The sequence below is a fragment of the Echiichthys vipera genome (assembly GCF_963691815.1).
Source record: "Echiichthys vipera genome assembly, chromosome: X".
NCBI classification, from domain to species: Eukaryota; Metazoa; Chordata; class Actinopteri; order Perciformes; family Trachinidae; genus Echiichthys; species Echiichthys vipera.
Window position 1 is genome coordinate 26,834,698 of NC_139825.1, and position 15,133 is coordinate 26,849,830.

The window sequence follows — 15,133 nt, forward strand, 5'->3', positions numbered from 1 at the left end:
GGGTGGAGTGTCCTTTCCTGTCACTTTGTTTTCACATTCAAAAGAGCCGGAAAGCTTCTCAGAGTCGACGCATGAGTGCACAAACATCATGACTTCCCCCTGATTCATGAACTGCACAGATAAAACTGCATTTTAAATTATTATTATTAATATTTCATTGCTACACTAAAAGATGCAGAGTAGTCATCGGGGTTATTAAAAATCCCCTCCAGACACATTTTAGACATATAAATATTCTTCTTCTTTGAATGATAATAACAGAACAGTTCAATTCCCAAGATAAAAAGTCTTAAAATAACATCTACTAGGTTTTCACACTGAACCATGCTTGGCCTCCAGACTAGTTGTCGTGTCATAAATCCTGCCGGTACCGCCACGTCTTAAAGGTCCCATGTTGTAAAAAGTGACATCTCCGTGTCTTTTTTTATTATAAGGCAGGTCGAGGTGCTGTATAAATACTTTGAAAGTATCAAATGCTCAATCCACAGAGAAATGCACACAGCCTGTATTTAGAAACTGCATCTTTAAACGAGCCGGCAGGACTTCTGTGATGTCACAACTATACAATGTAGAAGGGTAGAAATTTCCATCACAGTCATTCCCCGGCTGCAACGACGGTGACAGCACTGACCAATCAGAGCAGGCCAGGCTTTTTTCAGGAGGAGGTCTTAAATAGACAGGCGATTAAATGGAGTGTTTCAGACGATCGTATGTCAAAGCACGTAAACAGTATGAAAAGTATGATTTTGAACATGAGCATGGTATGGAAGCTGTTATTTTAAAATGTTAACCTCAACGATATAAGATCTCTGGGAACACCTGATTTGATTTCAGACAGCCACAAAGAACTGTCAGATACTGAAGTTTCTTTTCATCTGATAAACAGAGTTTTTGGCGTTGATAACTTGGACGTGATCAGAGAACACACTGGACTTGCTGCTTGACAGTAACGTCTTGCTGTCTCATGTCGCCTACTCATTTATCTTCCAACTTCTTACCCACTCCTTACATTTTATCTGTTTTTTGTTGGGTTTTTTTACAAATTTTTCTCTAGTTATGGCCAGCCCGCAGCGTTTCCTGGGTAACAGTCTGTTGCAGTGGAACAACATGGCGGCGGCGGCGGGCTCCGTCCCCTGGCACATAGAGCTCATGTTCCGCACGCGTCAGAGCAGCGCTACGCTGCTGCACATCTCCTCCGGCCAGCAGCACAACCTCACACTGCAGGTGAGAGCAACATACAGTTACACCTCTTCTCACTGCACACCTCGGGGATACATTCTGGACTCTGTACATACGTCATCCCAGTATATCCTCAAGGAGAAACTTTAGTTTGAAGAAAAAGAGACATTTTGAGATATCTTGATTCTTAATAGTCACTTAATCTGATCAGCAATATCCTGAACTCTGCAACAGGTTCATAAGTGAGAGGGACAGGGCAGTCCTCACCTGAAGTTTTAAAGCATTTAGAGGCTTGAGGCTCCACCTGTTGGCTGTCTGAGCTGCAGCACGTCTCTGAATATTACAGGACGTTGAGACAAAACCAAAATTTACGCTCTTTGTAGGATCTGTTTGGCTATTTTTCAGGCTTGTCAAGGCTGACAACTCTCTGATGTCACATAACTGTCTGATAATCCATTTTCAGCCCTGCGCTCTTGATGTGATGGTGATTTGCAACAATTCAAGCTTTGAACTTTGCAGACACAGTTTCTGTTCATCATGTGATGCAGCGCTGACTCTCTGTGGTCTTTTTTTCTCTGTTATTGAACATCGGTTTCAATCTCCCTCCTGCTGTTTCCTCCCTTTCCCCTGCTCTCTCTCTCTCTCTGCCTTTGTAGCTGCGCGGCGGGAGCGTGTTGATGGGGCTGCACAGAGGGGAAGACTCCACTCTCTCCCGCGTGGAGGAGGTGCTGGTGAACGATGGAGACTGGCATCATTTGCAGCTGGATATTAGCAGTTTGGGGGGAGCAGAAAGCCACCACAAAGCTGTGCTGTCTTTAGATCAGGGGCTCTACCTGGTGAGTTCTTGTGTCCTTGTTGCTGTGAATCACCATGAATTCAATTCTTGTAGTTACGCAGCCATAAAGTCTGCGTCATGTGCCCCTTCAGGCTAGTATGGAGGTAGACGGAAAGCTGCGAGACTCCAAGCTGAAGATTGTGAGCGTTGGTGGGGTGGCAAGGCCTGATGGGAAAATTCTGCATGGTTTCCGTGGCTGTATACAGGTACGTCCCTTCTGTGGACCCCATTCATTACATTACATTACATTTAATTTAGCTGATGCTTTTGTCCAAAGCGACTTCCCATAAGTGCATTCAACAATTAGGGTTCAAAAGTAAGTGCGTGAGCATCAAATAAGCTGATCTATAGAGTGCTACACATAAGTTGTTTTTTTTTCAAATAATTCATCTTCTTAGCCAAGGTGCAGTTGAAAGAGATGTGTTTTTAGCCTGCGGCGAAAGATGTTTAGACTTTCTGCTGTCTGAATGTTGATGGGGAGCTCGTTCCACCAGTGCTAGTGTCTTGAAGGGGATGCAAGCAGCTATAGGTGTCTCAAACTGATCCAGTAAAGGGCCGCTGTGGCTGCAAGTTTGTTCTTGCTTGGTTGGAATGAAAACCTGCAGCCACGGCGGCCCTTTACTGGATCAGTTTAAGACACCTGATAGGGAGCCAGCATTTGTGAATTTCAGAGAGCAGCTCATCTAGAAAGAATTGGTCTTGGCGCTTTGTAGATTAAAAAAAAAAGCATCTAGATATGCTCAAATTGCATTGAATGAATCATTTGTAGATGTTTAGATTACATATAAATGTTGTTTTAACGGCATTTCAATGGCTATATCTTAAGGTAAACAAACTATGTGTTGAAATATGGCATTTAAACCACTTTTTTACCAGGTTTTTAGCTACTTTTAACCCTTTGTTACTTGCCCTTTGAAATGAACATCATGCTCGCTCAGCAGTTTTTGAAAAAGGTTTTAACTTCTTGAGCTAATGATGGAGTGCAGGTAGACATCTACTCATACTACATCCCTCAAAATGTACACAGACGGGCACCTCAGTGTTTTCTTTGTGTTACCAGCACACTGTTTCACCAAACTGCAATTTGCAGCACAAGATAATTTAGATATAAGATACGTTTTTGTGCTCGCCATAGTATAACCGTGCTGTGTTGCCATTGATACATTGATGTGTTTGTTTGTTTGTTTTCCTGCCTGCAGGGTCTGCGTGTGGGCGGGGCTCTGAGTCTGTCTCAGGCGAGGAAGGTGAACGTGGAGCCGGGCTGCAGCGTGCCCGACCCCTGCAGCTCCAGCCCCTGCCCTGTCAGCAGCTACTGCAGCGACGACTGGGACAGCTTCTCCTGCACCTGCCTCTCTGGTCAGTCTGCTCACACGCTCCGAAAATCGAAAAACCCATGATCGTAACGTATCCCAGGGCTAGTTGAAATGCCTGGTGTTCTATTAAACATATGATAAAGCAACACCAAGTAACGTGTCCCAGTTATCCTTTTAAACGTAATCCTTTCCCCTTTTTACCACAGTTTACTGGCAAATATACAGTATGTTGAGTGTACAACAACTTATTTTCCTTTGTTTTACAGGCTACTATGGCATCAACTGCACTGATGTATGCTCGTTAAACCCCTGTGAGCACGATTCGGCGTGCATCAGGAAGCCGAGCTCCTCTCGTGGTTACACCTGTGACTGTCCCAACAACTACTTCGGCCATTACTGCGAGAAAAAGTACAGTTTTACACATTTACATTAAACTGTGTGTGTTGTATGTGTTATCACTCTGCATGGTAAATGTATTAATGTGTTACATCTACAGGACCGACTTGCCGTGTCCCAGAGGCTGGTGGGGTCACAAGACATGCGGACCCTGTAACTGTCAGATAGACAAGGGCTTTGATTCTGACTGCAACAAGACGAGCGGAGAGTGTCGGTGCAAGGTGAGAGTGTGCTGATGAGCGTTGGGGTGTGTAGGGTAAAGCGGCTCCATACAACACACTAATAACATACATTACAGAGCCTTAAATACATTAAAGACAGGGAAAAAAACTAAATAAAATGAAGATAAAGACCTTTTAAACATGACGGTGGTGAAGGAAACAAGGGGAGGGGATCATAGATAGATCAATTGCTAAAATAACATGCATAAAGTATGTTCATGTTACCTATTTAAGTCTGGTCTCAAGGATGAAATGTAAATTATCAATTTTGTCCAGTTCTCAACGAATTTATTCTCCCAGGTTTCCAGGTTATAAGTGAATTATCCCCATTATGTAAATATTTATAAAAAAGTTTATTTAGATCAGTTTAACTACAGTTTCTAAAAGCGTCGGCATCACAACAGACTTTGCTATAAAATGTCTGTAACGTAACTAAGCTGGTCTGTAAACGATGATACATCAGATACAGCGATCACCTTTCCTATCAAAATGGTCGTATGGACTCTTGTACGTAGGACTGAAGGACATAAACATATTAAAGTGGAAAACTGACTTCATGTTATTAATGTCCACTGTTCAAGTGTGACGAGGAAAATGTGGGACATAATTGAGACACTCGTCCTGATGTTATTGAACAAGCAGCCGCAGCCCGTAGCCTGTCGTAGTATGAATATAAAGGAAGGAGGCTGCTGTTGAGAAATCGCTTTTTAAAAAATAGTCAATCAGCAACTTCCTCTCTCGTTTCCAGGACAACCACTACCGTCCTGAGGGCAGCGACACCTGCCTGCTGTGCGACTGCTACCCGGTCGGCTCTTTCTCCAGAGCGTGTGACCGAGAGAGCGGCCAGTGTCAGTGTAAACCCGGTGTCATCGGACGCCAGTGCGACCGCTGTGACAACCCCTTCGCTGAGGTTTCTCCTAACGGCTGTGAAGGTCAGAATACAGCAGATGACTTTAATTTAATCCATAATGATATACATTTAATTTATAATCCCTGTTTCATTGTAGCTACAAATATATCGAATGATTTCATCACGTCTCTCCTCTCCTTCCTGCTCCATCTCTCGCAGTAATCTATGACAGCTGCCCTCAGGCCATCGAGGCTGGGATCTGGTGGCCCAGGACGAAGTTTGGTCTCCCTGCAGCAGTCCACTGTCCCAAGGGAACGCTCGGTATGATGGTTTCTCAGGCAGCTCATCAAATTACCATATAATAATGGCAGTATATGAAACTTGCCTGAAGCCCTCGCTCAGCTGCAGTCAGTGTATTCCTCACCTTCCTCTCTCTCCCTCTCTCTCTCTCTCTTTCTCTCTCTCTGTCTCTCTCTCCTTCTCAGGCACAGCGATCCGCCACTGTGACGAGCACAAGGGCTGGCTGCCTCCCAATCTCTTCAACTGCACCTCTGTTACCTTCAGCAAGCTGAAAGCCCTGGTGTGTAGCTCTTCTCTCTGTCAGTTTTTTAAATTAACCCTGCAATTCCCACAATAACATCTTCCTTCGTGAGGGTGTGAAGGCAGAAGATGATTTTAAAAAGAGCGCTGTTCATTTCTGTTTGTTTTTAATCAAATTTGTGTTTCAAATACTGAAGGATTCGATTGAGAATAAATTATCAGCATCTACACTACTCTGTATACATCTCTAATACTGAACATGGATCATTTTAACATAGTCGAAATACAACATGGTATTCTTGTTTAACCGCGTATATTATGACATCCATCAACTGCCTGATAAAGGGCTCTTATTTGCCCCTCCTCCCTTTCCTCACCTGGATGGCAATCGGGTAAGACGGGTAAGCCAAAAAAAAAACAATAAAACTGAAAAAAATATATTTATTCTGATATATAAAGTAAGAAAAATACAAAGAAAAATAAACAAATACATAAATAAAATAAACAGGGAACAATGTAGAGCATATGAGGGCTCTATTTTTTTTATTTATTATGGTCCAAAGTTCGTTTTACTAATTAAAGCAATAGCATCTCCAAGTTACTAAGTGGTTGTGTTTTCCTTTCCTTCCTCCAGTCTGAAAAGTTTTCGCGTAACGCCTCGCTCCTGGACTCTGGACACGTGCAGCAGACGGCAGCCATGTTGGCCAACGCCACCTTGCACACAGAGAAGTACTATGGCAGCGACGTGAAAGTAGCTTATCGACTCACACAGAGTCTGCTGCAGCACGAGAGCAACCAGCAGGGCTTCAACCTCACAGCCACACAGGACGTCCACTTCACTGAGGTGAACAGCCCGAAACTGTACATGTTTCACAGCATCAAACGAAATAAAAACGAGTTTGTTGCAGTTTCTGCAGCAAGAATGGTGTATAAACAGGAAGCCAGACTTCAGAGCGTTTCATGTTGTAACTGCAGGGAATACATCACACTTCATTTCACTCTCTGCTGCAGCATCCTGTCACGCTGAACTCTCGCTGTTTTTCTGACAGAATCTGGTCCGCGTGGGCAGCGCCATCCTGTCTCCAGACACACGGACTCACTGGGAGTTGATCCAGCACTCTGAGGGCGGCACTGCGGCGCTGCTGCGACACTACGAGGAATACGCAAACACGCTGGCACAGAACATGAGGAAGACCTACCTCAGCCCCTTTACCATCGTCACACCACACATAGGTGAGCGGAACAGGAAGCAGAACTTATCTGGGCTCATAAGACAAATAAAATAAGACAAACCGATTAAAGTACAAATAAAATCCAACATGCATGAACAGAAATGTGACATTTTCACAGTAAAAAGTATCCTATTATGTTTTCTTCTTTTTAAAAATAAAAAAATGTATCAAACTTTACAGAAAACCTCTTGCTAATTGTTAGTCATGCAATCAGAAATGTCATCGTGTGATCCCATCGATGGTCTCTAGTTTAAGGCTGAATCTGAAATTTTTTTGGCCTCAATAAATACAATTTTTGGGTCCAATTCTCTGGATAAAAGAGGCGTCCGTGTTCAACAGCAGCGCTCTCTGCCTGTGTGTTTTCTCCACAGTCATCTCTGTGGATCGCCTGAAAAAGATGAATTTCGCCGGGGCCAAACTCCCGCGGTACCAGTCCCTGAGGGGCCCCCGTCCTGTGGACCTGGAGACGGCCGTCACGCTGCCCGATTCGGTGTTCCAACCGCCTGTGGACACCAAGGGCCACAGACACCTGGATGTCTTCCCAGAGTCCTCACTGAGGAACCGCTCAGCCAACAGGAAGAGACGCCACCCCGAGGACAGCCAGCAGGATGCCGTCGCCAGCGTGATCATCTTCCACAGCCTGGCCTCGCTGTTGCCAGAAAGCTACGATCCTGACAAGAGAAGTCTGCGGTAAGTGAGAGTAACAAGGCTGCAACGTTAAGTGCTGTGACCAGAAAATAAAATGTTCAAGTTTTGAAGTTTACACTGATCATACAGAAATAGACGATGAGAGAGACGCTGTCATGAAGCAAATCGGTGAATATATGGTACATGGTGAATTGCTTAGTTTCAATACCTTTAAACCAAAATAAATTGCCGTGACAAGCTGAAAGTTGCAGCATATCAGACATTTGCTTTGCTGATCTCAACTTTATAGTTTTACAAATAGTTTTTAAGGAGTACTCCTGATGTCAGTGATGTTTTTCACTACAGAATTAATCCTGTTGTTCCCTGAATTCATGCCTTTAACTATGGTTTTTCATTTTCGCTAGGGTGCCAAAGCGTCCAGTCATCAACACACCTGTGGTCAGCATCACAGTGCACGACAACGACGAGCTGCTGCAGCACGCACTGGACAAACCGATCACCGTGCAGTTCCGCCTGGTCACCACCGAGGAGCGCTCCAAACCCATCTGTGTCTTCTGGAACCACTCCATACTGTGAGTACAGCACAACACACACGCTCACGCACAGTCTATGGTTAAACATGAAGCTGTGTTTCACCCACATTGTCCTCTTTCATGTCAGTGCCGGGAACGGCGGCTGGTCAGCGAAAGGCTGCGAGGTGGTTTTCAGAAACAGCACCCACATCAGCTGCCAGTGTTATCACATGACCAGCTTCGCCGTGCTCATGGACATCTCCAGGAGAGAGGTGAGTGACACTGACACTTTCAACTTCACCGAAACCACAGATCGTCACTCTGTTCCTTGAATGAAAAGGTTCTCCCCTAATTGTGGCGTTTGCTTCAGAACGGAGAGATTCTGCCGATCAAAATCCTGACGTGGAGCACAGTGGGAGTGACGATGGGCTTCCTCTTACTCACCACCATCTTCCTCCTCTGTCTGAGAGCCATGCAGTGCAACAAGACGAGTATAATCAACAATGGAGGCGTCGCTCTCTTCTTCTCCGAGCTCATCTTCATCCTTGGCATCAACCAGGCCGACAACCCAGTAATCAACTCTGTTCTGACTTCATTTATAATGTTTCCTTTCATCTCTTCATGTTTTAACCTTCCCCTCTGCTCCGCTCTGCAGTTTGTTTGCACAGTCATCGCCATCCTGCTGCACTTCTTCTACCTCTGCACTTTCTCCTGGCTCTTCCTGGAGGGGCTGCACGTCTACCGCATGATCAGCGAAGTGCGAGACATAAACTACGGACCCATGAGATTCTACTACCTGATTGGCTGGGGAGTGCCGGCCTTCATCACAGGTCTGAACCCTCATTATATGACTTAAGAGCACACACATGTACCTACTGTAAAGGGGAGGAGCGTGGCCAAGTTTCCTAATCCAATCTGTGTCTTTTCTTATGTTACTGAAAATCTCTAAAAGCAGCAGCCTACAACTGGATTCTCAGCACAAGCCAGTTGTAAAAATCTGCTCTTAAGAGATACTTTACCCATTTTAATCTGTCATGGAGATGTGATCAGACGACACGTTTCACATCATTTGTTGGAGATCTCCGATGCTCTGTTCCTGAGGGAACTTCTGCCAGAGACACAGATCAAACACCGGCATCAAAACAATGCCCACATTGCCATGACACAGATTTAAAAGGATAAAATATAAGATAAGATAGAATAGCTGTTTTTGTCATTGCACAAGGTACAGCAACAAAATTGAGGGTACTCCCACAGAACTACTGTGCACCACAAGACAGAAGAGTGCAAAATACAGTTTTAAACAGAGAAATAAAAACAAAAACAGAATATATCTTTTAAAGACAAAATGTAATTTACTTTTATTTGTTCAAAGCAGTTTGCAAAACTCAACTCACAAATGCAGAAGCAGAAATTACACACAAAAAAGACAAAAATAAGAAAAAGTGGAGTCAACAAAGAAAGAAAAAACTTTTTAAAAACAATTAAAGGTGAGTAAATAATAAAAACAGGTGAATTTATGATAATAAACACTAACATTCACTCATGTTTAAGTTTATTCCCTTAGATTATTTCCAACGAATGGGTGCTTTTTTAAGTAATAACTTAATTCTCTCCGTCCCTTTTGTTGTGCCTCTTGTGGGAATAGTTTGTTATTGTTTTTTAATCAGCAAGCCGCCCTCATCCTGCTGCATCCTGGATGCACACACCGTTCGTTATCAAACGTTCTCACAGTCTCATAGAGTGATTTCCTGTTCTGATGTCAAGATGAAAAAAACACGGTCTTGAAGTAAAATTTTATGCAGGTAGCAGAACTGTAGTAAAAAGTCCAAATCATCTTAAAGTTATTTTATTTTGAACACGGTGCCGTTTTATGCCATCAGACTACTTCAGATGAGCAACCTCCTCTTTACACACTGACAGTCACGCCGTAAACGCTGCACCACCTGTTGTCTGATGCTTTTTTTCTGTGTTTGTCTGCAGGTCTTGCGGTGGGGCTGGACCCCGAAGGCTACGGGAACCCAGACTTCTGTTGGCTGTCGATGTACGACACTCTCATCTGGAGCTTCGCCGGACCCATCGCCATGGTGGTGTCGGTGAGTCCCCGCACATCAACGCTGTGATATCATTATTTATACATGACAGCAGCGTTACACAGGTATGTTTATAAAGGCTCACAGATACTGATACAGGTGCAGATGAAATGAAGCTGTGTAAGTATGTGTTACACTCTTTGATGTGTTATCAAGCCTTTGCCCTCCGACGCGCTGACTCACAATGATGTCATCAGAGCAGCTCGCCAGATGCCGTAACAGTGAACACACGTCATTATTTGGCTGAGAGTGTAAAGAAGATTCTCTGACAGAAAGATTAATTTGATGTTTACTCTCACAAAACTCCTGCTGTGTTGTAAGTTTGATGTTGTGTCCTCAGATGAACGTCTTCCTGTACGTCCTGTCGTCAAGAGCCTCCTGCACCCTGAGACACCACAGCATGGAGAAGAAAGAGCCGCGAGTGTGAGTGTCCCAACGTTTTGATCAAATGCTAACACCATTGATGTGCTCAAAGTCATTTTGATGAAGTGCTTTTGTTCAGGCTTTTGTCTAGTGGCAGAGGATTCCCAGACAACTTTCCAGTCAAACCAGTAAAACTCGACCATTTAAAAGGATGTCAACAATGATATCAGATCAAACCTTTCCTTTCATCCACTCTGAGAAATAAGTACATAGTTGGACTGACTGGATGACATTACAGAGAAGCTAACAGTAGCATTTGACTGTTTTCAGCAGTTTGATTGGTAAATAGGATCATGTTACAACGCTACAATGCAGCGGACTGTGTTTTAACAATCTGCCTTTTCATCATTTAAGGCAGGGATGTCAAAGTCAAATACATCAGAGGGCCAAAAAAACAAATTTGCTACAAGCCGAGGGCCGGACTGGTCCAATGTTTATTAAAACATATTAAAATGATTGCATATAACCTATTGAACCAAGACCTAACACAGTGTGCCGTATTTTATTTAATAATTAAATGAATAATCCCATATTTTTGTATGGCTCTGTCAGTAATTTCAGGTGAAAACATTTCTCAACAGGCAAACAGCAAAAAAAAAATGTCCTTCAAAAATAAAACATGTTCCTTAATATCAAGGTAAAGACACACAGCTTTGTGAACATGTGCTCTGCCTCCCACCGAGCTTCAAACACCCTGTGCTCATCGTCCACCTCCCGTTTAGCCATTAATGGGGGCCAGCAGGCGGCTGTGGCGTGCGGGCCGGTTCTAATACTAATCAAATATCATCCCGGGGGCCAAGATAATTAATTCGAGGGCCATATCCGGCCCCCGGGCCTTGACTTTGACACCCATGATTTAAGGCCTCAAACATTGGTATATGCCGTATAATACATGATATAATATAATATACATACGTATCAATATTGAGCAACCAGTCATGTCACCATTAACTTTGATTCAGGTTTGAATTAGTGTTTATTTTCTACTGTACTGATTTAAATGTGCTGGTATTTATAATGTGAACTTAAATAATTTGTCTGTATAATGCAACCATGTAGGTGAATGTCTTAGTGGCGGGCTCTTTGTGTATCTTTAATAAATAATAATAATAAATCAGAGTTGAATTGATTAGTCCATTGGTCGACTGAAAAATAATCAGCAGCTAATCGAATAATGGTTTCAGTGGAGAAAATGCTGCATATTGAATTTAATTTATTTCAGACATAAAGAAAAAACAAATACAAAATTATTCAAAATTAAATTAGTTCACAAAATAAGAAGAAAAACATAAATAAATAAATCAGGTTACAACATGAATCCACTTAAGCAACATTGATGTGTCTGAAGAAGTATAAACATATATTCTGCTGCTTCTCTTTATTATATATCAACTGGGTTTTAAACATAACCAGACGACTGAAGACGTCACTTTGCGCTTTTCAAGGTTGCGATTATGCTTTTACATTTCACAGTAGCTATGTAATTGTGTTAACACACTAAATGGCATTTAAGATTTAGGACTTTGTTGCTCCGCGGTTTTGTCCTGCTCATGTTCGTGACCACAGCTCTTCACAATGTTCTGCTGCGTTGATGGTCCAGACAGCTGCTCACTAACTTCTCGTGCGACTCTACAGCTCAGGCCTGAAGACGGCAGGTGGTGTTCTCCTCCTTGTTTCGGTCACATGTTTTCTGGCACTCCTCTCCGTCAACAGCGACATGATCATCTTCCACTACCTGTTCGCTGGCTTCAACTGTGTGCAGGTGAGACCTCAGTTTCTCCCCTAAAACAGTTTTGAACGATTGATTTCTGTCTCTATTTTTTCCTGAACATCTTCTCTCTTCTGTCGTCCAACTGCAGGGTCCCTTTGTTTTCTTCTTCCGCATTGTCTTCAATAAGGAAGCGAGGAATGCCATGAAATACTGCTGCAGCCGCAAGCGTCCGGATCATATGATCAAATCCAAGGCCTCTGTGAGTCCGCCAACACAAACTCTGAGAAAAGGCAGTCAGATATGAAGAGCTCTGCTTTAGTCACGTTTCCTACAAACACTGTGACATCTGTCATTCAGTATTTATACATCACTGTTACGACATCTGTTCCCAAAAAGTTGAAGCTGCCATCGTCATGTGTAAAGAAATGTGTTGAGATATAATTTTCACCTTAAAGGATGAGGCTGACGTTATTCTGTTTTCCTTTCCCTCAAAAAATCATCAATAGTATTATTTTCTAAAAAATGTTCAAGATTAAAGCTTTTGTCAAAGAGTCACACCACAGATGATGATGTTAAACCTGCAGTGGATGATTGAACAATGAGAAAATACTACTGTAAATTTACCATTTTAATACTGGAAATTCTTTTCCCCTCTCTCCTAGCTCCGTATTTTAATTATCGCCCTAATGCAGCATCGTAGTTTTGGGATCTTACTGAGCCTTCCATCTCTGTATTTTCAGGGCTTCAAATGCAACACAACCTACATGGACGGCAGGTTGTACCACCTTCCTTTTGGAGACTCCAGTGTGTCTCTGAACGGCACCATGCAGAGCGGCAAGAGCCAGCAGAGCTACGTGCCCTTTGTCCTCCGGTGAGAATAAGAAACAATAAAAATGCTTCAATTCAAAAGCTGCTTTACGATGCAAACTGACTTCTAATGTCTTTTCAGGGATGATGGGTTGAGTAACAGTCAGGCGCACATCGCTCTGAACGACCATGCGTCGCTCTTCCATGAAACTAAAGAGCACCCGGACGGTATTACTCTCATTCAGTATCTGACATTTAACTGCAATGACACATGAAAGGATTTTATCAACCTCTTATCCGTCTGTGTGCAGATCGTGACAGCGACTCGGACAGCGACTTGTCGCTAGAAGACGACCAGAGCGGCTCCTACGCCTCCACGCACTCCTCCGACAGCGAGGACGAGGAGGGTCCGCTCCCCCCAGAGGAATGCTGGGAAAGCCTGGCGTCTAATGGGGCCAAGAGACCACAACCACACGGTACAGAAGCTCCCCTGGACCCAGACCCGCTCTGTGCCTCTCATTTATTATCAACACCTAGATGAAAAAAAATCACATATGTTGTGAAAAGAAAAAGATCTTTAACCCATTTCCCAAGTTTCAACTCTTTTTCCTAATTCAAACCAAGATCAGAGATAGCTGGAATGGCATACGTGCTCGCTCAAGTTGTGATTGATCTTTCTTTCCAATATTTTATATTTTTATGCAAAATAATGTGTATAATGTAGTTTGTATTTCACAAGACAAGTTAAGACATAATGTAATTTCTAGCAACTAGGGGTTAAAAATATTTTTCTTAAATTGTGAAACATACATATACACATTCAGAAACCACTAGTGAAAAGTAAACCCAATCTCAACTTCTCTTTCAGTGCATCCCTTATCAAACTTTATCTGTGTATTTTTCCTACATCTCATTCATTTGTCTTTTTCAGACAACGGTTTGAGTAAGATGTACTGGCCCGGAGATTACACAGCAGCAGTGAGCGACGGCGAGCTCACAGGTGCAGACAGACTGAAGCCGGACACTCTGGCCAATCCAGAGCCCACTTTCGGCCGCGACGGCCGGGTGTTATCAGACGACCGGATGCAGGACGCCATGACGATGCTGCTGCCCACTCTGCCGAACATCTACGCCCACCCTCATAAAGGTAAAGTGCAGCCCAGTGCAAACACTTGGACATTGCATCCAACTTCATGTGTTTTTTTAAACATATTGTCGAGGAAATGCTGCGTAGTTTCTAGTGTGATTCAACTTTTTTGAGAAATGTTCAAATCTTTGTATAGGACAATGTTTACAGTTGTTTCCGTTGTGTTTTGATCCTCCACAGGGATCCTAAAGAAGAAGCAGCTGTCTCCTATCGTAGAGAGAAACGGTCTCAATCGCATCCACAATGAACTTTGTGAAAACGCCCCCGGCACGACGTCTCCGCAGGGGTCCCTCTCTAGTGGCGGTCGAGCCGACCCGGCTAAAACCAGCCTGCCGGATCAGCTGAACGGTGTCGCCATGAGCATCAAGGCCGGGACGGTGGACGGAGACTCGTCAGGATCAGAGTGAGTGCTGACACAAGCTAAGATCTGAACAGCCAAAGAAAAAATCAATATCAGACACAGGTCCTAAAAATAAGAAAAGTGTTGTTTTTCACCTGTAAGCGTGTCCGGTGTTGTGTCACTGTGTGCCGTCGTCCAACTGTCTGCGTCAAACTACGGTTTCTGCCTCCGTCCTCAGTGATTGTTGTCTTCATTGCTTGTAGTCTGTCTCATTTCCACCTAATTATCCTTAAAGTCAATGTCAAACCCAATGAAGACTGCGCACATCCTGCAGCCATCCCCGTTGTGAACGTCATCCCAGAGTTTTAACGACGCTGTGATTGAACTGAACCCCAAACTGATTTATTTTATACTCATTTAGCACTTAGATGTTTCAGCCTTTGCTCAAGGCTGTCGAATGCTTGATGCAAATCTAATATCTCTGTTCAGAGTCAAATAAATAGTGGTGAGTATAAAATATGGCCTCGAACAGGCCCACGTCTAAAGACATGAACATGCACGTGTGTATTTATGTGTCTCTTAAAGGCATACGTCACAAGCGCTTTAAAATGCTCAATTCTTTAAAACCAGCAGGTCTTTGATTTACAACCAGAAAATATAAACTGTAGTTTACTAATCCACCTCCTTTGCCCCTTTTTCTCTTTCCAAAAATCATAGATTTTTATTCTTTAATTTTATGCCATGAAGCTCTGATCCTCATTCGGAACAATCAGGATCACTGTCTTCAGATAGGTGCATCATTTTAGCATCTGTCACCCCTCACAGTGTGTGTGTGTGTGTGTGTGTGTGTGTGTGTGTGTGTGTGTGTGTGTGTGTGTGTGTGTGT

The 15,133-nt window shown here is 43.3% G+C and overlaps 1 protein-coding gene across 1 annotated transcript in view; it reads left to right on the plus strand.

The window, feature by feature from the left end:
- celsr2 (cadherin, EGF LAG seven-pass G-type receptor 2) overlaps nucleotides 1-15,133 on the plus strand; it is a gene marked incomplete at both ends in the record, with an annotated part of 62,895 nt that overhangs the window by 47,499 nt on the left and 263 nt on the right. The window contains 25 exons of the mRNA XM_083939866.1: nucleotides 1,055-1,224; nucleotides 1,836-2,015; nucleotides 2,107-2,220; nucleotides 3,214-3,370; nucleotides 3,594-3,735; nucleotides 3,824-3,944; nucleotides 4,693-4,876; nucleotides 5,014-5,115; nucleotides 5,280-5,374; nucleotides 5,969-6,178; nucleotides 6,384-6,567; nucleotides 6,938-7,256; nucleotides 7,619-7,786; nucleotides 7,875-7,998; nucleotides 8,097-8,297; nucleotides 8,382-8,556; nucleotides 9,710-9,822; nucleotides 10,160-10,242; nucleotides 11,878-12,004; nucleotides 12,102-12,212; nucleotides 12,694-12,824; nucleotides 12,903-12,988; nucleotides 13,072-13,236; nucleotides 13,692-13,907; nucleotides 14,088-14,310. Coding sequence (XP_083795992.1) covers nucleotides 1,055-1,224; nucleotides 1,836-2,015; nucleotides 2,107-2,220; nucleotides 3,214-3,370; nucleotides 3,594-3,735; nucleotides 3,824-3,944; nucleotides 4,693-4,876; nucleotides 5,014-5,115; nucleotides 5,280-5,374; nucleotides 5,969-6,178; nucleotides 6,384-6,567; nucleotides 6,938-7,256; nucleotides 7,619-7,786; nucleotides 7,875-7,998; nucleotides 8,097-8,297; nucleotides 8,382-8,556; nucleotides 9,710-9,822; nucleotides 10,160-10,242; nucleotides 11,878-12,004; nucleotides 12,102-12,212; nucleotides 12,694-12,824; nucleotides 12,903-12,988; nucleotides 13,072-13,236; nucleotides 13,692-13,907; nucleotides 14,088-14,310 — 3,901 coding nt within the window. The remainder of the gene's footprint in view (nucleotides 1-1,054; nucleotides 1,225-1,835; nucleotides 2,016-2,106; nucleotides 2,221-3,213; nucleotides 3,371-3,593; nucleotides 3,736-3,823; nucleotides 3,945-4,692; nucleotides 4,877-5,013; nucleotides 5,116-5,279; nucleotides 5,375-5,968; nucleotides 6,179-6,383; nucleotides 6,568-6,937; nucleotides 7,257-7,618; nucleotides 7,787-7,874; nucleotides 7,999-8,096; nucleotides 8,298-8,381; nucleotides 8,557-9,709; nucleotides 9,823-10,159; nucleotides 10,243-11,877; nucleotides 12,005-12,101; nucleotides 12,213-12,693; nucleotides 12,825-12,902; nucleotides 12,989-13,071; nucleotides 13,237-13,691; nucleotides 13,908-14,087; nucleotides 14,311-15,133) is intronic.